The sequence below is a fragment of the Takifugu rubripes genome, chromosome 6, assembly GCF_901000725.2.
Source record: "Takifugu rubripes chromosome 6, fTakRub1.2, whole genome shotgun sequence".
Lineage (NCBI taxonomy): Eukaryota > Metazoa > Chordata > Actinopteri > Tetraodontiformes > Tetraodontidae > Takifugu > Takifugu rubripes.
Genome location: NC_042290.1, coordinates 8574576 through 8599926, shown reverse-complemented (window position 1 = coordinate 8599926; position 25351 = coordinate 8574576). Strand labels below are relative to the sequence as shown.

The window sequence follows — 25351 nt, the reverse complement described above, 5'->3', positions numbered from 1 at the left end:
TAAAACTGCTTTTTTTTTTAAAAAAAAAAATCTTTTTAGAACTAAACATCTTATAATTATGGTACATCTGAACGTCTCTTCCATTTAAAGATGGATTATATCGAGACAAAAATGCATTTGATGCCTCAATTATTGATCATTTTTGTAGAGCTGTTTACTTTTAGGACAAGTACAACAAATAAAAATGGCCAAAGGTGCTTGGCCTTGACCATGTCTGCGGTACATCGTGTAATTCATGTAATAACATTTTCGGTGCTTTTTCTCAGGGCTTAAATGTTACAAGATCAAACATCACGATTAAATTAAAAGAGCAATAAGAGTTGGGACGAGCCAGAGAGTTTGTGACGGTAAGACCTCTCACTCTGATGAAACAACAGGCATCTGTGATTCTTCTATGTTGAAGCTTTCTGATAAGACCTCTCACTCTGAAGGGGAAAAGGAAATCTATTTATATTTCTATATTCGGTTCCGCCTAAAGCAAAACATCACATTGTCAATCTGAAGGTTGCTGTACTGGAGTTTTTATTGACAGGAGGTTGTGCAGAGTGACAGGCTCAGTGGGTGTCCTGCGGGGGGGGGTTAGGATCCAGAAGCGTGACACAGCCTCCAGTAATGCCAGCGAGTTGAGCCTGAAGACCTCAAGGTTAAAAATGAACATAATCACTGTCACAATAGACAGATTCTTCTTTTTTAGTCTGATTCCTTTTGTGTTCTAAACTATATGGATAGATATCGATTTTTCTCAGCTGTAAATGGTTGATTTTCCCACCACGTCTGTATTCTATCGATCAGCAATGAGCTGTTTGTACTCACAAACCCTCGAGAGTAAAAATATACAAACTTTTACCCAGTTGGACAGATGTCAAGTTTTTATCAAGACGAGTCAAAGTTCAAGCCTCGTCGGCCGCGTGTCGCTCCGCTCTGATTGGTTCCGACCTCACCTGATCCAGGCAAAGTTTCTGCCATGTCACAACACCAACATGCGCCGATGATGCGGACAGGAAAAGGCGCGTGATGACGATGGCGGCGGCGGTGGCGATGATGATGCCTTTATTAATTAGCCACAAGTGTGCAACAACATGAATTCAGACATGCATCAGTGCCAGACCATGGTGCGAAACAGTGATTACACAGCTGGAAATGCCCAGCGGCCCGCCATCAAATATAGCGTTCTCGTAATGTTGCGCAATCATTCTGGTGACCTTTATTTATGTGACACGAGCAGACTTGTTCTCCATGATAAACGGTCATGCAGAGCAACCAAAGCAGAAGGGAAATAACAGCGTCATAGCGGCGATTTCAGGAACACGAACATGTAATATCAGTGCGCACGGCGTGCACGAGAAACTAATATTTTGCTGCTGCGATCACTGGGACAGCGCGGCGACACAGCTGGGCAGACGACACGTGACGGTGATGATGACGCGGAGCATCGCGGGGGAGACAGGTCAGAGGAGGAGACAGGTCAGAGGTCACCGGCGGGGGTTCAGCCAATGCTGAAGGACTTCAGGAAGCAGGTCGCCAAAATGGGCGAAAATGTTGAAACGTCCTCGCGCTTTGGGGGCAAAACTAGGCAAAAGGGAGATGACGATGGGTCTATCCGGGGAAGACGATACGCTAGAGGGGAACGACGCGGGAAGAGGCTTTAGTCCTCAAAGTGGGCCGAGTTGTCGTTGAGGAGAACGTGCCAGCGCTCGATCTTCTTGTCTTTGTTCTTGAGGCACTCGTACCAGTGCTTCAGACACTCTCCTTTAGCCTGGATGCCCAGCTGACACCCCCCTGTAGGCAGGGACATGTGTGAGGTCAGGATGGTGGCTAATGCTAACATGCTTCTGCTTGATCCTATAGAATGGCAGTGTACACACTTACCAATGAAATCGTTGGATTTTCCCATGTCATAGTCCCAGACTGAGATATCCAGCGTCTTCTTGGCTAGCTCGCCGTGCTTTATCTCGTAAGAAAATTCCTGAAAGGACATTGAGATGTCAAAATGCGTGTAAAAATTCATCAAAAGGATGTGAGGACACGTAGATAGAAAGCACTGACCTCATTAAACTCTGGATTAAGGGTCTTCTTTTTGATTTGGGTTTTGTTTTTAGCTTTCTTCCCCATATCTGGCTTCAGACACCTGCGGCAGAGTGATAAAAAGCTCGTGAGCACGAGCAGAATCCTGCCTGGAGGCAGAATTTTAGCGCGGGAGGGGCTCATATTGGAGCTCATACACTTTAACGAACGGGTCGGAGTATCCGTTGGAGTCCATGGCGGCGAGGTGAGCGCAGCGGACCACGCCTACGACCAGACGGCCCTGCTGGCTGTTGTACAGCAGCGAGACCAGGATGCGGCCTCGGTCCTCAGAGTCCTCGCCTTCATTCACCTGCACACAGGAAGTACACGTTCCCATACTTCCGGTTTCCCCCAGCAGGAAACCAGAGACGCTGCCGGCGTGTGTGTGTGTGTGTGTGTGTGTGTGCTGTCATTATGAGTTGACAGGATTCAATAAAAGAACAAACTGTAAATATTAATGCCATCGATCGGAAAATTCGATCATGTCCGGTTGATACCTCATCCTCCCGTGTCGGACCCGTGTTTCCTGGACGCCGGCACGCCAGAATATGCAATATCAGCAGTATTCACAACGGTAACTCGATATTCTCCATAAACTAAACGAGCGTATTGAGTTGCGCAGCAGAAAATCCATCGTGTACAAGAGCTTCGGATCCATGAAAGAGTCTTACGTCGTCCTCGTAGAGCGCCATTCCACGGGACTGGCCCACAGCTTTCTTCACCTGTGAGGGGAGGGAACCGGGAATAACCGTTACTGTGAGTGATGTCGGCACCACCGACGTAATGATTGTGATGCATCGAGCCGCACGGGGAGGTCATCGTATAGGATGTAGAGGCCTCGTCCTGCTCAAGGTTTCTTCCCGCTGCCGTTGATCCCCTTTGCTCATTGATATTTCCAATTTTCAACTTACCGGAATGACTCGCTCCAAACAAACGTTGTAGTTCTTCTTCTCGTCGAACTTCAGCTTCTTCAGGGCGACCCGCGTCTCTCCTATGAATTCGTTGTGTCCGAACTTGTCCTCGTCGCTCACCGACAACCTGAAGACGACAGCGCCGACCATCACCGGCCCCGCCGTGGCTCATCCCTATGAATCTGCACGGATCGAGGTTTTCCTACCGCAGAGTTTTGCGAGACATCTCCTCGTCAGAAATGCCGTAGTAGGCCAGCGTCTCGTTCCACACCGGGTTCAGGGTGTTCTTCAGCGTCTTGGTGCGAAGCTTGTTGGACTGAGGGACAGTGAGAGGTGTTTTAGAGGGACGGGTTGTGACAGGGATCAAGACAGGACAATGATCCGGGTGTGGGGAACAGGGGCAGCAGGGTCCACCCACGGTGGGTGAACCAGGTACTGTTCCCCGGGGCTGGTGGGACCAGTGAGGGCACTGATGATCCTCTTTGTTTGGTTAGGGTTGGGAACATTGATCGTGTTTAATACAAACAGAGGAACAGGGTCAGAGAGTCCAGTACCTTACTGGCTCCTGGTAAGAGGTGCAGCTTCACATATGGGTCAGCGAGTCCGTTGGAGTCCATCGGCTTTAAACCCTGAGACACAGAAGGTAAAATAGTGGACCCCCCCCCCATTCAATTGGGAGTGATTGGATTATCCTGTCCTGTATTCTGGTCTGACCCTGAGGATTTTCCCTGCTCTTTCTTGGGTCTTTCCTGCCTTACCTTGGCTCTGATGATGCAGCAGTGCAGGGTGTGGTTCTCCTGCTCGTACAGCAGGCTGAACTCCAGAGATCCCAGAGTGGCTGCGGGAATAAAGACAGAAGCAGATCAGCTCTGACGGCCGTGGACGGCAGGACGCTGCGGACACTTCCGGAGCAGCCTTACTGGCATCATCCGAGTCATAATCATTATCCTCCGCTTCTGTTCTGGCCGGCGGGGGTCTGGAAGACGCGGGGTTGTTGGCCGCCGGAGCACTTTTGGCTGCAGGAAAACTGGGAGCGGAGACGACAGGTTGCCTTTTGTCCTCCACCAGCAGAGGAGGCGTCTCCCCCCTCCCCGTACGTGCGTGATCCGCTGTGATTAAAAACCAGCACGTCACATCGACCTGCACGTCCTTTTTTTGGGGTCCTGGGGGGGAGCGGCACGTCTTTACCTGAGGCGGCTGTCTGCTGGGGGGGTTTGGAGGCTGACGCCTGTCTCTCAGCCTTCATCACGGCTGCTGGCGAAGGCTGGGCCTCGTTACGGCCGTCAGCTGTTGTTCTTGCTGTCTGTTCCTGTTGTTCCGAGCCGGAAGACGGCGGCTGATGAAGATGATGCTGCTGCTGATGAAGATGATGCTGCCGCGACTCTGAGGAGACAACATATCAACTGCAACAGCTGCTCTTGACGCTCCCTCTGTGCTCATTTTATTAGCCGCAGCACTTGAATTACTGTCTTGATACGTTAGCAAACACTTCCTCAGACTACCGTGGAGCTGGCTGTTGGCCGGCCGCGCTCCAACAGGGCCTCCGGGCTCCGAGCTCTCGGAGTGAGGAGGTTTGGGCAGGGGGAACGGTGTTGGCAGAAGCTGCTGGTCTCTTCCCTTGTAGAACCAGGCGCCCGAACGCTTCTGGATCTGCACGCAGACAGACCAGAGGGAGGTTTCGTTCCGTTCCTCTTGGAGGTTTTTCAGTATTTGTCCCTGCAGCAAAAACTCGAAAACAAGCTGATGAGTTATGATGAGGCGCGGCCCCCCCAACCCGAGTAGCTGCGTCGTCAAAACCAGGCCGTTCGTGCTTCATTTTAATCAAGATCTTAAGCAATTTTTAAATGAAATAAGTGAATCCAGATATGGTCAAAAGTATCAATTGAAGCTAATTTTCCAGGTCAGCGGGCAGTGAAATGCGATTCTACTGGAGGCTAAACTGCAAAGTGGCGCATATGATGGGAAAAAGGGACATATTTTCAGAGACTGGCCCCATAATTGTATTCTCTGGCCTTGATACCTCCTTCCTCTCACCTCTTGCTGCTCCTGGCAGATTCTGCACAGCCACACGGGAGACGTTCGGCTGTTGCTGTAGATCCCGCATTTGCTGCAAATGTGCTGCAAAGAAGCAAATAAATGCATAAATGCGCAGAACCCTTGGCGGCAGGTGCAGAGCTTTACAATTCAGAGAGCATCGGCATCTCCCCTGAGCTGGCGTGGACAAGAAGGAGCACAAACGTGCTACATGGAATCATGGAAACGCACACACATGTCAGAGGGTGTTAGCATACGGGCCGTTGGGCGCTCGTCGCCACAGGAAACCTGCGCGTCCTTGTCGAAGCTATGCTAAAGCGTGCTGTGAAGGCTTTATTTGCGGCGGCGTCAAGACAGAAGTCCACCTACGTTTTTGCACTGCACGCAGAGGACAGCTGTGACCCCCTGCGGCCCGAACGACGCCCCACACAGCAGACAGTGTGAGTGTCCGTCGCCACATGCTGTCTTCTTGATAGTGTCCAGGCGACTGGAAAGACGCCTGCGAGGACATGCAAATGGGCGTGAGTGCAGGTGCAAACATTTATAAAAAGACAAATCATCTGAGCTGGGGAGCATCTGTGAGTGGTGGACTGATGGGAATTTGTGTAACGGAGACAATTGTCCCCCCCCCCCTCACCCAATCCTCTCCTGCTCCTTGCTCTCCATCATGGCTGCCCGGGCCAGGACGCCGTTGATGATCTCCTTCTCCTGGTCCGTGAGCTCCGCCCCTGGGGGGCCGCCAGGCACGTTCATCGTCCACCTAATCTGGAAGAGGCGCGAGCGTGCAGAGTCTGTCTCCCAAAGTCGTAAAAGCGCCGCTCAGACTGGAAAACAAAAGTGCACCGCTAAGGAGACGAAGACACTAAAACCCTCCGACAGGAGCACAGACGCAAACATTTTCCACCCAAAAGCGACGCTGAGTAGGAGCAAAAGTGTTTACAAGGAACTCTTGGCCTCCTTAATAACAGATGTCCTGACTGAGAGAACAGCTGACAGGGTTGGTTAAGATCTGGAGCTAACAGCCCTGTGATGGGGGAGGAGATCCACAATCGGAGGTCCAGGGTGAGCACCACAGATTAGCGTTGCCATTAGAGGCTCTGAGCAAACATGAAATATGGCCGCCGTCTCCTCTCCTCCCCCCGACTCACGCCGATGAATGATGATCAGCGGTTGACCGCTGACCCTGCAGATCCAAAATGGCGCCACTGCATCGCTTTTCCAGACCTTCTGTCATGGCTACCGTTGGTCGCATCCCTCATCTGAGGGCGATAAACCCATTTTGTGAGGTCAGAGTGGCCTTTTACCAGCAAACGCTAATAAGGTTGTTATTGATTCCACCTGTCCGACTTGAAGAAAATCTCACAAGGCACTGCAAAAGAGCGGCGAGCATGACGGCGCTTCTCCTCAGGTTCTATTATTATCATCAGAAGAACGACCAAAACCTCCTCTGTGTGAGTGGAGACGGCCTCCGTCATTCAGGATCCTGCCTGTAATGTTAACACGTGCCATCATGTTATCTTAAAGGCCTCAAACGAGGGTTTTAATCAAAGGGCTGCCTCTGCTGTGCGCTGTTTACTAAAAAAAGCCAAGAGCGTCAGACAAAAGTGCCGTATTCAGTGTTTTTCCCCGGCTTTAATGACCATCAAAGAGAGCTGGAGCCCTCTGCAGAGTCTGGACGGCTGTGAACAAAGCTGTGAAGCATCGAGCTAAGCTAAGTGCAGGGAGCGAGCACGTACAGGGTAGCGTGCACAACTCTGCAAAACTCCTGAGAGACGCATCACAAATGAGTAGTTTTCAGGTTTTTGACAAATCCTCCTCTTTCTGGTGGCTAATACATTTATTCAGACTATGCAGCAAATGTTGGGTGTTACGTCATCGTGGAATTTACATATTTGCTATTCCGCCGTGCGCGCCGAGCTCCATTTTCTGATGTGTTTACAGATACCGCGAAGATGCCCTCGCCCATTTGGGAGGTGGGGAGGACCAAAAAGGAGGTTGTTAGATTTAATCAAGGTGGCTATATTTGTCCCGCGCATAATTATGAGCCTTGGAGATGCAGAATGTGCCTCGGAAGGGATGGATCAACGGTTAGCAGCCGCGGCTGCGCTAGTCAGCAGGTTTACAACTCCCAGTTGTTTGAGTGGACTTTACAATCATACAAAGCTGTTCCAGTTCTATCGGACAGAAACACGCCTCAGCAGAAGACTGCGAGGCTCTTGCTCCATTATCGCCATGACGACTGTCAGCCCTGCCACACCTCCTGCCGCTATGACCGAGAGCACAGATGCCATTAAAGCCGCGCGGCCCCCATAGATGAGGCTGCTAATGGAGGCTGAACCGGCGGGCCTGGACTGGAGTCAGGTCTGCAGCGTCCACGCCCGGAGACATTCCTGCCGAGGAGACGTGCGCTCATTATCTTTTCACAAGGATATTGTTAAGAAGGAAGCGTGACCTCAGCGGCTCCCTCTCTTGCGCAACTCTTCCCGCTAACAATGAGAGGAGACGCGGCAGCACCGGGCCCCTTTTATGATGCCAAGCGTCCATTCGGGGGGGTTAGAGCTAGGGCCCGTCTATAAAAGCTCCAACAGTATCATCTATGTGCTGCTCACTTATTCTGCCGTGGAGTAAATAATCATTAATAACCACGTTAGATGAGGATCAGGCTGCTGAGTAAGAGGGTTTTAATGCATCACTCGCTTAAAGGCTCAGTGTCCTCCATCATTCCTGGCTGCTCTGTTCCTGAGGCATGGAAATGTCAGTGGCTGTGTGTGTGTGTGTGTGTGTGTGTGTGTGTGTGTGTGTGTGAGCGCAGGGAGCAGCCTAACAGGTTGACATGCATGTGTTCTTATACATGCTATGTGTTGAGTATGAAACTATGCATTCTTCTAGCAAAGTGAGGACATTTTATCTGGTCCTTACAAATTCACAGGGCTATTCAAAGGTTAGGACTGGGTTAAGTTTAGGGTTAGGTTAGTGTGTGTGTGTGTGTGTGTGTGTGTGTACATGTTTTGCCTCTAAGGGTTCAGAGTCACAGAGACAGTTTGGGTCAGTAAGAATGGAAACGTCCAGAAATATCAGACACTTTCAGCCTGTGAGTCACCACACACACACACACACACACACACACACACACACACACACACCCACACACACACACACACACTGTCATTATGCATCAAATCACAGGAGTTGCCTCCTGGATCACACAGACATGAAAAAAATGGTGTCAAGCAGATAGTAGAAAATATGTTATAATAAAAAAATATAGATTTAAACCATAAACAGCCTGGTTCAGTCAGCGGGAACAAAGATAGTGTTTAAGTTCATGACTTGATTAGAAAAACAGATAACGAGACGTTTAATTTAATACAGTCACAAAAGTAGGACTGTGTAGTGAAGCGACACGCACAAGCACGCAAACACATGTGAAGCACAAATTGACTATTGACCGGCGCCGCCGCTGCTTTACAGTGGATCGATGCGCTCAGAGCCGCCCGGCAGGACACGACACCCGGATCATCCTCAGGGTCGTCCACCGAGGAGGACGGAGGCCGCCAGAACGTCCACTTCAGTCCCCCCGCGACCCCGCGACCCTGCGACCCCGGACTCTGGCGCGTCCTCGCCTGTGGCCCCCGCTTGCTGAGAGGTAATTAGTCCAGATGCATTATGGTCCGTCAGCATTGGGCTCACCAGTGATTCAGAGCGAGTATGTTCCGCTTTCATGTGGTCGACAAGAAGAAAATAAAACGCCAAGTGATCATTAGAGGCGCCGGCTGATTATTTTATCGATGCGGCGACGAAACAGCGAGTCAACTGAGACTAATTACTGGGACACATTGATCAAAGCAGTTTCCTTCTGTGCTTGATATTGACCTTAAAACAATGCTAAGGTTTTTTTTACAGCGCGCCTTCATTTATATGGATCTGACACAGCGAACCAGATCGGCCCGTTAATATTTCATGATTCTGCAGATAATGTCAGTGGCTTTTAAATGCACTCTGCACGCGGCGAGAGCCATCCAGAGAACACCGGGGATTCGCCGAGGTCTCCCGGGGCACCGAGACGCATTTTTATACAAATCATTCCTTCTGATTGTGCTTTTAATTAAGGGAGACCGCAGCGAGGGCCCGCGTCGCCGGTCGGTTGGCTGAACGACCTCCCGCGTGGAAGACTTTCCAACCCCGATGTGTGCGGGCACATACATGAGAGCGTGTGTGGAGCTTAGATTATAGGTCGCAGCCAGTGAGGTGAACTGGGTGTCAACCACTCTACAATTACAGGGAAGCCGTAATTTACAGCTCCCCACTCACCACTGGTCTGCTCCCTTAACTGGGAACGGGCACAGAAAGTGACTTAACAGCGCCAGAGAGGCCATTTTATGGAAGATGGAACAGCACACACCTCAACCAACGGTGAATTATGAAACCAATCACTGCAGTAAGTGGATCCATCAGGCCGTAGATGGATCCGCCATCGGTTAATTGTTGTTATTGGCTCCGTTAGCGGCACTCTGCTAACTGCTAACGTTTGCGTTTGCTGCTCAGGCTGTATTTTTGTGCCATTGATTGCGTTGCGGCAATCAGGCTGAAAGGCTGACGGAGCGGACGGACGCAGCAGGAAACCTCCCGTCTCATCAACATGTCCAACGCCGGTCCAGCGGGGACTGGACTGGACTTCCAAACTGGTTTTCCTTTGGCGCTTTTACAGGAGGTCGCGGGGAGGATGCTAGCGGGTGATGTGCGCGGACGCTGAGAAAACCGAATCCGGCGGCGCCTCGAGAGCACAGACAGAGTCCCAGTGACACGTTAAGGTCACGGATGACGCGTCTCACTGGACCGGCGTCCTCTGCTAAAGGCGACACATCTGTAAAAATCTGTTTTCTTTGTAATCGGATTAGAACCAACCGGCTTCATTTTGGGTGTCTGATTAGCAGGCAAATGATGATCTTCGCTGTGAATCAGCAACCTATAATCCTTAACCATCGGAGCACACTGACGTGCACACAAAAGAGTGTGCGCTGTGTGTGGGAGGACCTGTCACATGAGGTCAGCAGCACAGAGACAAGCAAAGAATGACACGAAGTAAAGGGAAACCCAGGCAATTTGGCTCAATGCGACTATATGTGGGCTGACTAATAGCTGCAGGCTGTAGGGCTCCACACACACACACACACACACGCTATGTCTTAACACACACTCTTATTTGTGTCGGCGCAGAGGCAAACACACACAGTGTGACTGTGTGGATGCGCTGCAGAAAGGAAACCTACGTCAGCCCTCTTCCTGCGTCTCCCCTCCTTTAGCCACTATTAAGAAAACAATTACTTCCAACTTTGTAGTCGCGCCCCATCGAATAAATGTTGGATGATGGGGAGGTCTTTCGTGTTCATGTCTTCGCGCTGAGCTCAGACCATTAAAAGTGTAGCTGGAGGGTTTGGATCAGCCGTTTGCTCTAATGAAAGGAGGTTAGTCCACTCAGGAAAACCTCCGTGGCTCCGACGGGAACGTCCCGCTTATTTACGGTCCAGAGAACGTTCCCCGAACCCCCCCCCCCCCAAAAGAGAGGCGCCCAGCTTGGAGCTGCACAACACATGTCGTCATCTCCTCAGCACACTCATCCCGCCCACGGACGACGCCCCCCCCGCCACGGCGTCGCAGCAGCTGACACCTCCCACATCCATCCGCCGGCACTTGTTCATCAGCGCCCGTCCATTCATGCGCCGCGTCACTCCACTCCTCCACAGACGCTGGTCCCAGTCACCAGGAAGCTTACGGGGCTTAGCTCTGCAGATGTGCATCGCCGCCTACTTAATCCCGCCAGAGCCCCTCCCCCGTTTATTTGATGGTTGTTTGATACTTCCTGGTGAAAGATGCTCAGAATTACGAATAATCTGGCCATTACGCCAAAGACTCCCTGAATGCATCACGGACATGTTGAGCGTGCTGCGTTCAAGTCCATACAGTAAAAGCTAAGGGCACCCATGGCTTCCATAGTCACATTTAAAGCTTCTTCATTGCCTCGAGGAAGTTGAAGCTGAGTTTTCCCAATTTTTGTGGCTTCATTCCTTTCCCAAGAGGTCAGGAGGTCAACGCTGGTTCTGCTTCAATAGGTCGAGATGTGTTCGGGTCAGGTAACGGCCTCTGCCTGGCACGTTTGGTGCCCGAGCCACCACCCGTGTGGTGCGCAGAGGTCCGATTCTGATCGTGAACACAGCGGCGGCGACGCCACAGCCGCCGCAGGAGCGAGAAGTTTTTCTCCTGTTGACACGGCCGGTGATCCGCTCCGTCCGTGCTGCTGTTAAAAGTCTCTTTTTTTTAGACGCTACGTTTCGGTGACAGACCCACTGAAGGCCAATCAATCGTGCGGGAACACGAGCGCATCAGCTGCAGAGCTAAAATGGAGGCAGGTCAATTAATGCTGGGGAGAGAAGTGACGCACAAGAGTCCTGACTGGAGAGGATGAGGAGGTTCGAGCGAACAGGTCAGCAAGAGCTCGGCGTCATTCTGGTGGCGTCGGAGCAGACTTGAAAGGGAGATGATTTGAATATGTCTCAAAAAACACGTGTTTTGCTCCTCTCTCTGGGAGCGCGAGGACAAGAACTCCGTTAGGAGCCGTAATTCTGCGGAATCACTCCCTCCTGCGCAACCTTCGGATGACATTGCCTGGAAATAATCTTTAAAGTCCTAAAATCTGCACAAGGTATTGACACCGCTAATACGTCATTAGCATATTAATGCCGTGGTCATATTAATATGCAACGCCGTGGTCTCTTTCATGCGTTCCTCATTAATTCACACACAAATTTTGACTCTAAAAGACAGAAATCTGTCGTCACGGTGACACAAATGGTTAGAAATGTCGCTGTAATCGTGTGATGGTGTCATTTAGAAGAACCTTCAATAAAAGTTGCACATCTAAGAGGTATTTTCCTTGAATTGAGACAAACTGGGGGGGGGGCTGAATCAGCCGGAGCAGGTTGTTTAATCCGCCGCCCACCTCCACTGCACGCTCTGCAGTCGATGCAGCTGATGGGGGGGGGGGGGGGGGGGGGCATTCAACGGGGGTCAACAAACCTCAAAGATGGCAGAGGGCAATGGACCCAACGGAAGGACATGAGTGTCCGCATCCTAAATGGATTTCACGCATGCAGCCAGAGAAAGCAGGGCTTCCTCCTCTCCTCGGCTTCATCGTGTTACCAGCACGTGTTACCCCCGGCAACATGGACTCACTGTATCATCCAGAATGGAAAAAAGAAACCAGCTACGTGCCACAGATAAGGGGGAGAGCGCAGCTAATGGAGTACAAAAGAAACACTTAAAAGTGAAACAGGAAACAACAGAATCATCCAGCAGCACCTCTGAAGTGCTCTAAACACCAAATCTAAAATTAGATCTAGAAGCTTCACGTGCTGGGAAAAGTCACTTTCCTCCCTTTAAAAAAAAAAAAAAGATGGACTGAAGAAAGGTGAGGAGGTGAGGAGTGAGGCTGGAGGTGAGGGGTGAGGAGTGAGGCTGGAGGTGAGGGGTGAGGAGTGAGGCTGGAGGTGAGGGGTGAGGAGTGAGGAGTGAGGCTGGAGGTGAGGGGTGAGGCTGGAGGTGAGGGGTGAGGAGTGAGGAGTGAGGCTGGAGGTGAGGGGTGAGGCTGGAGGTGAGGGGTGAGGAGTGAGGCTGGAGGTGAGGGGTGAGGAGTGAGGCTGGAGGTGAGGGGTGAGGCTGGAGGTGAGGGGTGAGGAGTGAGGCTGGAGGTGAGGGGTGAGGAGTGAGGCTGGAGGTGAGGGGTGAGGAGTGAGGCTGGAGGTGGGGGTGAGGCTGGAGGTGAGGGGTGAGGCTGGAGGTGAAGAGTGAGGGGTGAGGCTGGAGGTGAAGAGTGAGGGGTGAGGCTGGAGGTGAGGAGTGAGGCTGGAGGTGAGGGGTGAGGCTGGAGGTGAAGAGTGAGGGGTGAGGCTGGAGGTGAGAGGTGAGGCTGGAGGTGAGGGGTGAGGCTGGAGGTGAGAGGTGAGGCTGGAGGTGAGGGGTGAGGCTGGAGGTGAGGGGTGAGGGGTGAGGCTGGAGGTGGGGGCGAGGCTGGAGGTGAGGGGTGAGGCTGGAGGTGAAGAGTGAGGGGTGAGGCTGGAGGTGAGGAGTGAGGCTGGAGGTGAGGAGTGAGGGGTGAGGCTGGAGGTGAGGCTGGAGGTGAGGAGTGAGGGGTGAGGCTGGAGGCGAGGCTGGAGGTGAGGGGTGAGGCTGGAGGTGAGGAGTGAGGGGTGAGGCTGGAGGTGAGGGGTGAGGCTGGAGGTGAGGGGTGAGGCTGGAGGTGAAGAGTGAGGGGTGAGGCTGGAGGTGAGGAGTGAGGGGTGAGGCTGGAGGTGAGGGGTGAGGCTGGAGGTGAAGAGTGAGGGGTGAGGCTGGAGGTGAGGCTGGAGGTGAGGAGTGAGGCTGGAGGTGAGGAGTGAGGCTGGAGGTGAGGGGTGAGGGGTGAGGCTGGAGGTGAGGAGTGAGGGGTGAGGCTATAGGTGAGGGGTGAGGCTATAGGTGAGGGGTGAGGGGTGAGGCTGGAGGTGAGGAGTGAGGGGTGAGGCTATAGGTGAGGGGTGAGGCTATAGGTGAGGGGTGAGGCTGGAGGTGAGGGGTGAGGCTATAGGTGAGGAGTGAGGGGTGAGGCTGGAGGTGAGGAGTGAGGCTATAGGTGAGGAGTGAGGCTGGAGGTGAGGGGTGAGGCTGGAGGTGAGGGGTGAGGCTATAGGTGAGGAGTGAGGGGTGAGGCTGGAGGTGAGGAGTGAGGCTATAGGTGAGGAGTGAGGCTGGAGGTGAGGGGTGAGGGGTGAGGCTATAGGTGAGGGGTGAGGCTGGAGGTGAGGGGTGAGGCTGGAGGTGAGGGGTGAGGCTGGAGGTGAGGGGTGAGGGGTGAGGCTGGAGGTGAGGAGTGAGGCTGGACGGACCAAGAATAAAGAAGTTAAGGTTGGAACCAGAAACAGATCTTTCTCATTGTTGGGAGGCGCAGAAAAGGGGCATTTAAGGGATTAAAAGACATCAGCAAACATGAAGCAACGCATCCCTGGAAGTGACAATGGAAAACATCAAAAACAAGAGGATGGTTTGGTGCTTTGAAGTCTGCAGAACTCGATCGCTGCACCAGATCCCCCCAGATCAAAGATGAAGTGAGTCCAGTAGAGCTGCTCTTACCTTCTCCCAACACTTGTTCAGAGGCTCCAGCGGCAGCAGCTCGGTCTCAGCATCCAGCCGGCGCTCTCCTCTCTCCTCTCCTCTCCTCTCCACTACTCCTCTACTCTCCTCTCTCCCAGTCTCCTCCTCACACACACTGTAGTAAACGCCTCGCTCCGCCCCCCCTCTCTCTCTCTCCCAGTTTAACTAAATCCATCCACTCTCATCGCATCAGCAGAAGACGGCGAGAATGAACGAGGCGGAAAGAAAAATGTTTATCCAGCTTAAATGCTGCTGCGCTCCGCGACCTGTCTCCTTTTAGCCATTTTATGTTCCTTTACGCCTCTGAAAATAGGACATTTCTCAGCTCTGGGATGGAAGAACATCACTAAGATGATACAATCAGACTCCATTTCATGGTTTCTTGAAAAGGGAAACATCTGAGACGCAGTTTTTACAGAACAAGTTGTGGAATTCATAAGGTTTTCATGAGCTCTCAGACCTCCAATGTCGGATCAAATAGATGAATAAATAAACAGATCTCAATAAATAATAAAGAACATATTAGAACAGTCTTTCTCTGCTCTGAAGCTGCATCAGGAACTCACTTGTGACTCTGCAAATCCCCGTTCATCAGAATTAATGATAGTGGCATTCACCTAAAGACTATTTCCCCTTCTTCAAATTAGATTTTTTTTTTGGAGCGTTGTTTCGACGTTCCACTAAAAACATCGAGAACGCTTCCCTGGAACGTTTCTCCTCTTTAATAATTAAATTTCCCTGTTGTCTTACTGGTACGTTGCCTCTCTCACGGCACACGTGTGCTCCATAAGGACTTGTGTGTGCCAGCCATATGGGAGCCCATTCTAATAGATCTATTTTTGGATCTTTATTTCCCCTCAAGCTAAACAGCTGCACTTATTATGTGCAATACAATACAAATCCAATAGGCCCTCTGCGCTGTGCAATTACAGGCTACAGCGATTACGTAATTCCATTATTCAGCGAGCACCGCCAGAGTTAACCTGAAGCCATCTCGGAGGAATGGCCATTGAACCAACAAAGATAGATGCTGATACTGTCACACACTTATGACGTCACAGCAGAAAGCAGCCCAACAAACGTCGATCGGGCCCTCTGGCGCCCCCCTGTGGCGCTTTGGGTGTAGTGTTAAATAATTCACAATATAAATGAGAATGTTCTTAAATCAGTATTTATTGGGGCAGAACCTCGAGGCTGCTGCTGCTGCCGTGCGCGGCATGGCAGCGAAGAGCCGTGCACGAGCCGAGGAAGGCCCCAGCCCTGCCCGTCTGTCCTATCTGCCCGTCTGGATTAGGCTGAGCAAGATGTGCATTATCAGTGCGCGGTTAGAATGATGGATGCATCGTGTGATGGGGCCTGATTTACAGATGATGCAGATGTGCTCGGGGATAAAACTGTGAAGTGCGTTGTCTTTGGACAGATGTGGCCAATAAAGCTGCACAATAACAGGACATTACAGATGTTGATTAGAGCAGGCATGCTCGTTAAAGCAAATTAAAGATTGTATGAAAGGAAAAAAAAGGGACTCCTGGCATCACACACAACTGAAGGGGGCGTTTTCATACAGAAAACAAAGTAAAACCCCTCTTTTCTGTTCTTTTTTACTGTGGGCCAACATTTTTACCGCACATGTTTAGTAAAATATAAATGGCTGCTGATACGAGTGGGGTTATGAAACTGCAGGACTAAAGTAACTCTGACATGTTTGGGTTCCACGGGAACATTTGCGGGATCTGCAGTGGCCCCGCTCAGGGTTCGTTAGCTGAATCACGCAGCTGTGACTGGCAGGTGGAGCCAGAGGAAACGTCAGAGGATCACCAGCGTCAGTGTCGTCTGTGCTGACGGGGAACCGGCTGAAGGCAGCAAATGTCACAGCAAAACATCTGACATGTAAAGTCAAAAAGAGACTGACATATAATCTAATAACAGCCAAAACGTTTCAGTTCCGTGGGCTTTAAGAAATGAAGGGAGAAAACGCTTCAGTACAGTTTGCTGATATAATCAGACATTCAACAGAGGCACTTAAAAATATGAAGAAGCAGGTGAGAAAAAAAACATCCTGAAAATGGTCAGAGTAGCATAAATGAAGACAAGTTGTCTATAAATTCAGGATCTGTTCCGGTCAAAGAATTGTTGATCTTTGTCTCCCTCTGCCGGAACTATGTGGAACTGCAGGAGGCGGCATCACTTAAAATGATGCATTTTCATAACGTTGCGTTGCACAAACTTAAAAAGGAATATTGTGATACCCCAAATGTTAGATCAGGTAACCTTAGAGTTCTAAGCCTTACACACAATATTTTTGGAGAATTCCAGCCTTGCTTGGAAAATGTCAACCTCTGCAGGAGGTTAAATCTGATTGTTTGTTCAAGGCTGCTTTATGCCTGCGAAGTTTACCTTTTGAATATATATAATAAGAAAAACATTAACATTTACACAGCTGAAATTTATTCTCAGCAGCCTGCTCTATTGTTCCATTCAGTGACATTTTAACTAATAGAATCTCTTCTGGGATTGAATTGAATTGGCCCCATCTGGGGTGAGTAATTAAATGTAATACATCATATCTTGGTGCAGAAGCTCGGTACAAACGCACAGCCACAAAAACATGCAAAATCTAATATTACAAAGACTTTAAACCGCTCATTGTTGACACATCTGTCATTAATCTGGAACCTGACACCCATGAAGCACCAGAATTGATGGAAATGTGCAAAAAGGCTCTCAAAATGCATAAATATCACACAGAAAGAGGAAAAACACGGACCTATTGTGGCAGGAGTCTGCCATTTATTGTTACTGAGGAAGTTAACACGGTTAACTGCATTGAAAGTCATATGATAAACCTCTTAAGCTTGGTGAGTTTCCTCCCTGTGTCCCAGGGACAAAGCTGTAGGAATATACAGACAGTATATCTTATTGGCAAGTAGATATGTTTTAGTAAGTACATTCTCCTCTACCAGGTGCTCATGTACAATATACACGTTAAAAAATATAGTTTGTTTGCATTGTGATCACCGTTTCTTTTTTTTTTTTTGTTTAGGCGGACATAATTCACATTTATTGTACAGGTTCTTGAATGGAAAGAGCACTGCTTCGTTTTAATAGCTATCACATACACAGAGGCATATGCATAGAAGGCACGTCTATGCATCTAAATTGCTTATATGATCAGAGGAAAGCAGTTTCATCGTCTCGTAGGGGGAAAACAGGATTCAACAACAGGTGGATGACAGTCACTCTCCATCGCGCACACACACACACACACACACACACACACACACACTCTGCAATACATAGGTTCGAACTCATCTGTATGATGATAAAACTGCAAACAGGGCAGCACATGAACGACTCCATGATCAGTCGGGATGGAGGACACCAGGAGGAGAAGCATTTCAAAGAACACTTGCTGAGGAGCAGCATCCACCAGTCGGAGGAAACAGCTCAGAAAAGTTCAGTTCTTGATCAGTGGTTGTTGCGAGCTGTTCCTCAAGGCAAAGAGAACCCTTTCTCCCTCCTCTCCAGGTCGGGGTCGGCACTGGCGTGTGTGTGATGACGGATGCCGAGAAGGCTGCGCCAAACATTATCAGGCTGTGTGTTGAGAATAGTACTGAGATTTCTCCGCTTGGACGTGTCCGAGTGCTGAGGATGATTGCTATTGTGTTAAAGGAGTAGTTTGAAATGATGGCAAACGGATTTATTGCAGATTTGGATCCCAAACGTGAGGGTGGAGACTGGGAATGAAGCAGGAGCTAGCAGGCTCTCACAGGCGTCCCTATCTGATGCAGATAAAAGCTTTGGACCATGAATTAGGACTCTTGATACAGGTTTGGTTCTGTACTATTTAAAAAAAAAGAACAAATAAGGCTGGTTCTAGTCGTGAAGCTAAGCTAATCAGCTAACCTCAGTAGCTTCATATTTAGCAGGCGGACATGAGAGTCATCAGCGATCTCACAGATGGGTCTTTCCTTATAGCAGCACATTAACTCTGAGTGTGGTTGTATTGTTGTATGGTTCCTGGATGGGAAGTGACTTTAAATAAAGTCAGGTGAGCGGTTTCTTCCTGTTTCAGCTAAGCCAATCCACTGCTAGCTGCAGCTTCACATGTAGCTTACAATTTCCAAAAATGCCAAACTACTCCTTTACAAAGTTTACTCTGAATAACACCATCGTCAACAAAAACAAAAGCGAAGCCGTGCGTGTGCATTTGTACACGCAGGACTGCCTCCAGATGACGACAACAGGACCAAACGTTGGCTATCTACGGCGCCAAAGCCGAGACTTAAAATTCAGCACATGTGGTGCTCAAAATAGGCAATGGGACACTGAAGGCATTTGCATTAAAAATAATATTAATATGCACTTTTTCTGAAAAGAAAAGGGTGTTAATGGCAGCCGTGCACCTGTGATGACTCCTGCAACCGAGATGCACGTAGATTCCCCCGAGCACGACGTGGCGCCGACTCTGACGGAGAAGTGAAGGCATGAGATGGTGAGGACATTCCCCAAATTCCTCCTTCAACCCCAGACGGGACTATTTCTGAATCCACCGTGTGAATCGAGTGTCATTTTTTAATGGCGCAAAAATAAAAGCGTGAGCTCAGGAATGTTTAGCTGTGTGTCCGGGAAAACAACAACCCCCCCCCCGCCTGGAATGAACTTCGGAGCTCTGGTGCAAAAGAAAGTAAAAAGAAGTTCATGTTTAGGTGGCTATAAATCAACAGTGATGCGTTTCTGTCCAGCACAGTGAAAATATCTCATTGTTTACAGGCGTGAAGGGTTCAAAAGTCTTAGACATATGGATCATATATGTTGACACGACTGCCTACCAACATCTACATCATCTTTTGTTAATAATAATAATAAAAAAACAGGAGAAAGACGACCCTTGCTGGGTGACTAAAAATGGCGGTTTGGTCTGAGGTTTCCCGCGAGGCTCCTGAAAGAGCTCCTCTGACCATCACAGTGGTTTAGAATTCAACTCCAGGGCAAATGTTCGTGTTGGTGGCTTCTCGTCTCTCTTACGTCTGCGTGAGCGTGTGCGTGTTTGTGTGTCGTTTGTGTCGTTTCGGTCAAGTCTCAGGCGTCAAGGTGTGGCTGGCGAAAAACTGTCAGGTATCGAGATCCTGCGGGAGACGGAGGACAGAGACGGACATGTGACGCAGAAATGACCTCGGACATTCAGTGGTTCTGGTTCAGCTGGCTGCTGCTGGGACGACCGGCTTCCGGATTATCTTAACATTTCCCAGCATTCACCAGAACATCAACAAACACGGTGATGCTAAACGCTAGCACTCACGGAGGGGGACCCGCCTCAACAAACACACTTATTACAGACCATAAACAACATGCTAACACACAGATAAGACGTTTGCTTGATTATTAAAGGCACCCGTCATTTTAATATCGACGTGGATGAGACGTTAGAGGTATAAAGCAACTGGTTTTGTTTACCTGGAGCGAACTGGGCGCTGCAGTGGAAGCCGAGTCTCATCTGTAGCTCTTCTGCTGCTGCATTAGCCCGACGTTCTCATAAACTCTGGAGCTGTCCTCCCTCATCCTGTCAACACACGCGGCCATTAAAAGCCTCCGGAATAATGAAGCAGCCGACGGGTGCGGAGCGGCGGCCGTTCTTACTCTGTGCAGGTGGGAGTTGGAATAGGAGTGCAAGGAGGCAGAGGGCTCTGTTCCCCGCCGCTCAGGTCCGATAAGGAGTACTTGATGTTGGTGTACTCGCGTCCTTTAATCTTACTTTTCTGCGCCAGACAAAACATTTGAGGTTTGCAGACGAAAGGAGGAAACGTGGGAGTTTTGTGACCTCACCTGCTCCTCCTCAATACGCCGCTGCAGCGTCTCTATGTAGTGCTGCACGGCCATGTAGATGAACCTGTACTGGGCTTCCGTCTGCACCATCCCCGACCGCTGGGAACGCACCATCTGGATGGTCTTTGGCACGTCGATGTCACAGTCCACCCCTGCAGCGCCCCAACGGGAACATTACCCTCGGAATGTCCTGGAAATCAGCGGTCCACGTTTATAAGACTCACCCTTTTCTCGGATAACGTCGATCAGGATGTCGATCACGATAAACGTTCCCGTCCGCCCGATCCCTGCGCTGGAGAACACAAGTGCACGGTCACGAGGTGACCTAATCACCGATGGCGCCCGCCCCCCAGCGTTCTGCTGGCGTACCTGCAGTGCACCGCGATGGGGCCGGCGTCCAGGATGCTCTCCTGCTTTAAATTGACCTCCTCTAAGAAGTCCAGCACGCCGCCGGGGTCAGTGGGGACGCCGTGGTCCGGCCAGGCCCTGAAGTGGTACTGCCAGACGGTGCGTTCCGTGTTGCCCTGAAGGCGCAGAGACCGCCGTTAGCGACCGCCGTTAGCGACCGCCGTTAGCGACCGCCGTTAGCGACCGCCGTTAGCGTTCTCGACAGCAAACGGTGTTTTTTTGCGAGGTTACAGCAGGAAAACCATCAAAACAGCATTCCTGAAGTGGGAATGTCAGTCTGGGGTGCAGACACACTCACCTGCCCGACCTTAGACAGTTTGAGCTCTCTCAAGATGTAGTCGTGGGCGGCCGTCTCCCGGACGTTGCGAACGCGCATGGCGCCGTATTCCTTCAGGGCCGACATGTCCGGCCAATACTTGACGCACTTGCTCTGTTGGAACACAGTGGTCGTGACCCATCAGCCCCCTCTGCACCCTCCCCGCCGCATCCCGACCCGGCGCCGCTCACCTTCCCCCTCTCCACCTCTTTGGTCGTCATGACGATGACCCGGGAGTTCTCCTGAAACACCATCCTCCAGAAGTCGCTGATGGTGTTCTGCAGGCAGCCCTGAGTCGCGATGTAGCTCTTCCTCCCCTTGGTGCTGTTGCACTTCACGTCCAGCTCCGGCTGCACACGCGCGCGTGCAGATTGAGCGGGACGTCGCCGCGGCAACAGCACAAACTGAAGTTAGGTGCTGATGACGCACTGACTCATCTGTGTGTGTGTGTGAGGATGAGGGACGGCGCTGCTTTACCATGATGATGTTGGCGTTGATGTAGTCGGAGCCCGGCTCATTTGGGTCCCTGTCATCCAGAACTACCCGAGTGTGGTCGACTGGAAGCACACACAAACAGCAGTTAGGACAACCTGTGGCGCCCCCTGCTGGCGGCGGTGAACGGAGGCGTCCTCACAAGGCAGAATGTTTTTGTATCTGTTCTTGTTTTTGTTCTCCGCCCTCTGGCCCTCCTTGCGGCTGTAGAGCAGCTTGCACTCCTGCTGCTGCAGAGTCTGAACGAGAGGAGCGAGGGGTCAGTTTTCAGCGGGCCGCTTCCCACCGACGGACGCCGTGCGTTCCAGGGGTCGCAACTCACCTCAAATTCTTCCCAGAAGCCCTGCTTGACCTTGTCTGTGGCCTCTGCCAGTTTACTCAGCTCCCGGACCCGACTTTCGATCTCTGCTGCATTGATGCGCGTAGTGTTTAGGGGCTGCGGAGGCAGAGAACACAATCCAGATGTGCCGCTTTAGCCCAGAGTCAAAGCCAGCAGAGGGTATCTGTGGTACCTGTTTGAGCTGGAGTACGGTGCCCAGGGTTTCCACCATGGGGTTCTTTTTGTAGTGTTCTACCAAGTCTGTGAGCGAGTCGAACTTCTCCCCTCCGCCGACGTCGTATTTCAGGTCGTGCTAACGAAGAAGACAGATTAGACGCATGACGCGAGCAGCGGCGCGCCCACGGAAACATCCGACCCGGCGGTTACCTGGCAACGGATCATGACGTGGGTGACTTTTGGTTTGCTGTCGCTGCTGTCCGTCTTGTCGTCTCCTGTGCGGACCGACAGGACGAAGTCCCCGGGGTGGCTCTGGCTCTCTCTCACCAGGAAGCTGCCGTTCTTGCCTTTTTCAGTCAGCAGTTTCTCTGCCTCCCTGCCTGACAAGTGGCCATGGAACCATCTGTCCCCACACAAAACACTTTTACAATCTCCAAACAAAACTCTGGATCGACATCCACAACAGTTTTTTGGACATTCAGAACCCCAAAAAGGGTCCAGCAGCAGCTCTCACCTCTCGGAGGTGGGGTCTGCACAATTGAGCGGATACTTGAGTTCAATGACGTCTCCGTTTTTCTCTTTCAGCTGCCCGTGATGCTCCATGTAATACTGCACCAGCTCTGCCAGGGTGGCAAACTTCTCCCCACCGTAGAGGTCGTAGTAGTCCCCCGTGTTCTGGATCTTAATGTGGGTGACGGCTCCATTTCTCCTACAACAAATCCAGAAACAGAACACGAGCGCTTAGAGGAGCGCTGCCAAGAGAAAACCGGCCCGCTCCATCTCCCACGTGAGCATTTACTGATTCACTGCACTTTTGAGACTCACGCCTGAGCGTATTTAGCTTTAATTTGGGTTTCCAAAAAAAAAATCGAAGCTATAAATAGCAGCAGAGAGCCCTCGGTACGGTTTAAAGAGAAATGAAAACAGTTGCAGGGATTACAAATGCGGCCATCACATCAGGAAAGGAGAACTTGCAGCAGAACTTCAGCTCAGCAGCATCACACTTTGGACGGCCCACAGCCACATTTGGCCAGCGTGCACAGAAGAGAGTGTCCTTCACGAGAGGAGCGGCACTCGTTTTATTTCGACAAGATGTAAATAGGGAGCGATTCTCTGCAGCTTAACGATGAGGCGGTTATAAAAATAACTCTGGCCTCATCAGCCTCGGGGAGTTAATGATACTTCTTTAAAATTTATGACTCAAGCTCATACTGGAGATTAAACCAGAAATAAACATTTCTTCCAAGGGTTTCCCACAAACATTCAGCAGAAACGGTTCCCAAGAACTCGTGATACCGCTTTTTTGAAGCGTGATTTCGTAATGGAACCTTAAGATTATGCAGTTTTTGTTGTCGCGCAGCTGCACTCATGCTTTGGTGCCTTCGCTGACACTGACAACAACAACTACAGGCTTTCACACTTACTGTATATACTGAGCCAGACAGCTGCCTCTTCTCCCATCCAGCAGCCACAGGGACAAATGTTCTCAATCAATTACAATGTGGTTCCTATTTGCTCAATAAATAAATACACTGCATCCCCGCCGGTCGGGTCTCGAACAAACCCTGAATCAAACATCCTGCCCGTAAAACTTCAGACGACCCGTAACGACCGTAACTGCCTCAGGCTTCGTCTTTGCTGGAAGTGAAACCGAGCGCGTTCTGACCCAACGTAGGTGGCCGAGGTGGTTCGGGAACTCGTGCAAGGCTAGCAAACGTTTCACAGCCTCTAAAGCTTTAAATTGCACCGTCCTTCTCCGAGACAAAACCGTGCACGTCTCATATTGCGCGCGCTGGTTATTGTGATGCTTGGAAACAACAGGGGGACGAGGAGCTCAGAATCCAAAACAGCCTGAAATACTCAAATACTCGAGGGAAAGAGGACAACGGAGGGACCTTTTGGGGGGACAGTGGTGTCACTCACTGATGTTAAAGTCTGAGGAGTTGAGGAACAGAAGACACCTGCGCCGTCGCATTAGAGTTTTATAAGGTCAGTCGGTCCATTTATGACAGACAGCGAGTCCGGACCTCCTGGTGTGGCTGGGTTGTGCATATGGGGGTTGTCTTCTTCCTGCGTTTGCACCTTTTTACCTCAGACTTCAGCTTTACTCGCCCGTTAAACCTTTAAAGGCAACTAAAGATAGGTGGCGTGACGCATTTACCGTCATCGTCGATATAAAACTAATTACGGTCAAGCTTGAAAATTTCTTGGAAATTAAAGGAACTGGATGAAGTCATGATGCTGATGGGCAAAAGCGTGCTCAAATGGCAGTTCTTCTTTTTTTTTTTGTTAGTATCTGTCACTGCTTAAGGACGGGAAGTGTTGACCGTGTAGGTCGGGTAATTCATCTTACCGTACTGAGAGGGTAAAGTCTCCAGGATTGCTCTTACTCGGTCTGGCTAAAAAGCTTCCATCTACTCCCCGAGTCAGCAGGAGGTTTTCAGCCTCCACCCCGGTGATGTTGGGATGGAACCACCTGGAAAGGGAATAAAGGGATTCTCAGCACTGTGGAATGAAATGGCACCAAATTCAGTGACTTTTAATGTCTAACTTTCATAGAAATCGGGGTTTTATCCGTTAATATGCGGTTCTGCACACTTGGGTGGACCGAACCACCATTCTAATCCTTATTAAGGCATCTGTGCATTAGAGGTGACATTAGTGGAGCAACTGTGCATCTTGTGTTCCTTTTGTTCACCTCTTTAGGTCTTCATAATACTCAATTAGTAAAACACTAACCTGGTTCCGCTAAATCGGTTCTGAACTCATCTGGAAAGTAACTCCTCAGTAATGTGCAAACATCAGCGCTGCATGGCCATAAAACTTGGGAAAACTTTGAAAATAGTGGCACAGCCTCACCAACCATTTGCATTCGCGTTAAATTGGTGTGTTATGGCAAATAAAGCGGTAGTTAGCCGAGTTTTTTCATCTTTTCTTTTTCCCCCAAAAGCGTCGGAACACTTGGAGCCTGTTCACCGACGAGCCAACATCCGAAACAGCTGAGTTCGGTTAAAGCCAGCCAACTCAGCAAAAGGACCAGTGGACATTGTTTTCCAGACGTCTCCTCTTACCTCCGAGATGTCATTTTTTCGTTCTTCACTTCCTCGCTGGCAGTTAGCAGGAGCTAAATTTAGCTGGCTAACGTTTCCGACGGTTGCTGCTTCTATCACGGAATAAAGTGCTTCATCGGCTCCCACCCGGTCAGAACGGGCACCGAAAGCTCGGCATCGGCGGAGAAAAATGAAAAGCTTGTGCGTTCCGAAAAGTCTCTAGGCCTCGGCCCGGAGACTTCAAAGCGATTCGATTATTGGACGTCACCAAACATGCGACAAAACAGAGGGTGCGGAGATTTCGTTACCCCGAGCGGCCGCTCGTCAAACCCACTGCCGAGGGTCAGAGCATTTGGTATGTCCGGTAAACGCCGTGGAGAATATTAAACAGCTCTATCGCCTTGACTTCGCACATGCGCACTGGTGGCCTATTTTTTTGATTACAGCCCCATTAGCGGGAAGCCGTGCGGTGTACTCGGCCAATTCGGCTTATTTCAACTTTTACCAGAATCAGAAACCGCAAATATCACATGATTTTATAGCTATAGCACTCTAAGGAGAGCGGTTCTAA

The 25351-nt window shown here is 50.4% G+C and overlaps 2 protein-coding genes across 3 annotated transcripts; both read right to left on the bottom strand.

The window, feature by feature from the left end:
- Positions 1-1015: 1015 nt before the first annotated feature.
- rph3aa (rabphilin 3A homolog (mouse), a) lies at positions 1016-15207 on the bottom strand. Of its 2 annotated transcripts, XM_029837382.1 has the most exons (17): positions 14172-15207; positions 6234-6236; positions 5647-5833; positions 5379-5508; positions 5010-5093; positions 4478-4625; positions 4164-4358; positions 3896-4084; positions 3734-3813; positions 3530-3604; positions 3182-3291; positions 2976-3102; positions 2736-2786; positions 2223-2374; positions 2047-2128; positions 1870-1966; positions 1016-1779 (listed from the first exon to the last, which is right to left on the bottom strand). In XM_029837382.1, the coding sequence occupies exons 3-17, from the start codon at positions 5760-5762 to the stop codon at positions 1646-1648; spliced, it is 1770 nt and encodes a 589-aa protein (XP_029693242.1). In that variant the 5' UTR covers positions 5763-5833; positions 6234-6236; positions 14172-15207; the 3' UTR covers positions 1016-1645. The 2 variants fall into 2 exon arrangements, with proteins under 2 accessions (XP_029693242.1, XP_011603154.2); XM_011604852.2 differs by lacking the exon at positions 6234-6236.
- Positions 15208-16958: 1751 nt separating this feature from the next.
- Positions 16959-25111, bottom strand: ptpn11a (protein tyrosine phosphatase non-receptor type 11a). Its single transcript, XM_003965344.3, has 16 exons — positions 24802-25111; positions 24084-24206; positions 22245-22439; positions 21941-22133; positions 21747-21866; positions 21557-21670; positions 21377-21473; positions 21220-21299; positions 20934-21092; positions 20725-20856; positions 20388-20542; positions 20243-20310; positions 20019-20170; positions 19833-19951; positions 19650-19755; positions 16959-19321 (listed from the first exon to the last, which is right to left on the bottom strand). The coding sequence occupies exons 1-15, from the start codon at positions 24813-24815 to the stop codon at positions 19686-19688; spliced, it is 1791 nt and encodes a 596-aa protein (XP_003965393.1). The 5' UTR covers positions 24816-25111; the 3' UTR covers positions 16959-19321; positions 19650-19685.
- Between the last annotated feature and the right edge of the window lie 240 nt (positions 25112-25351).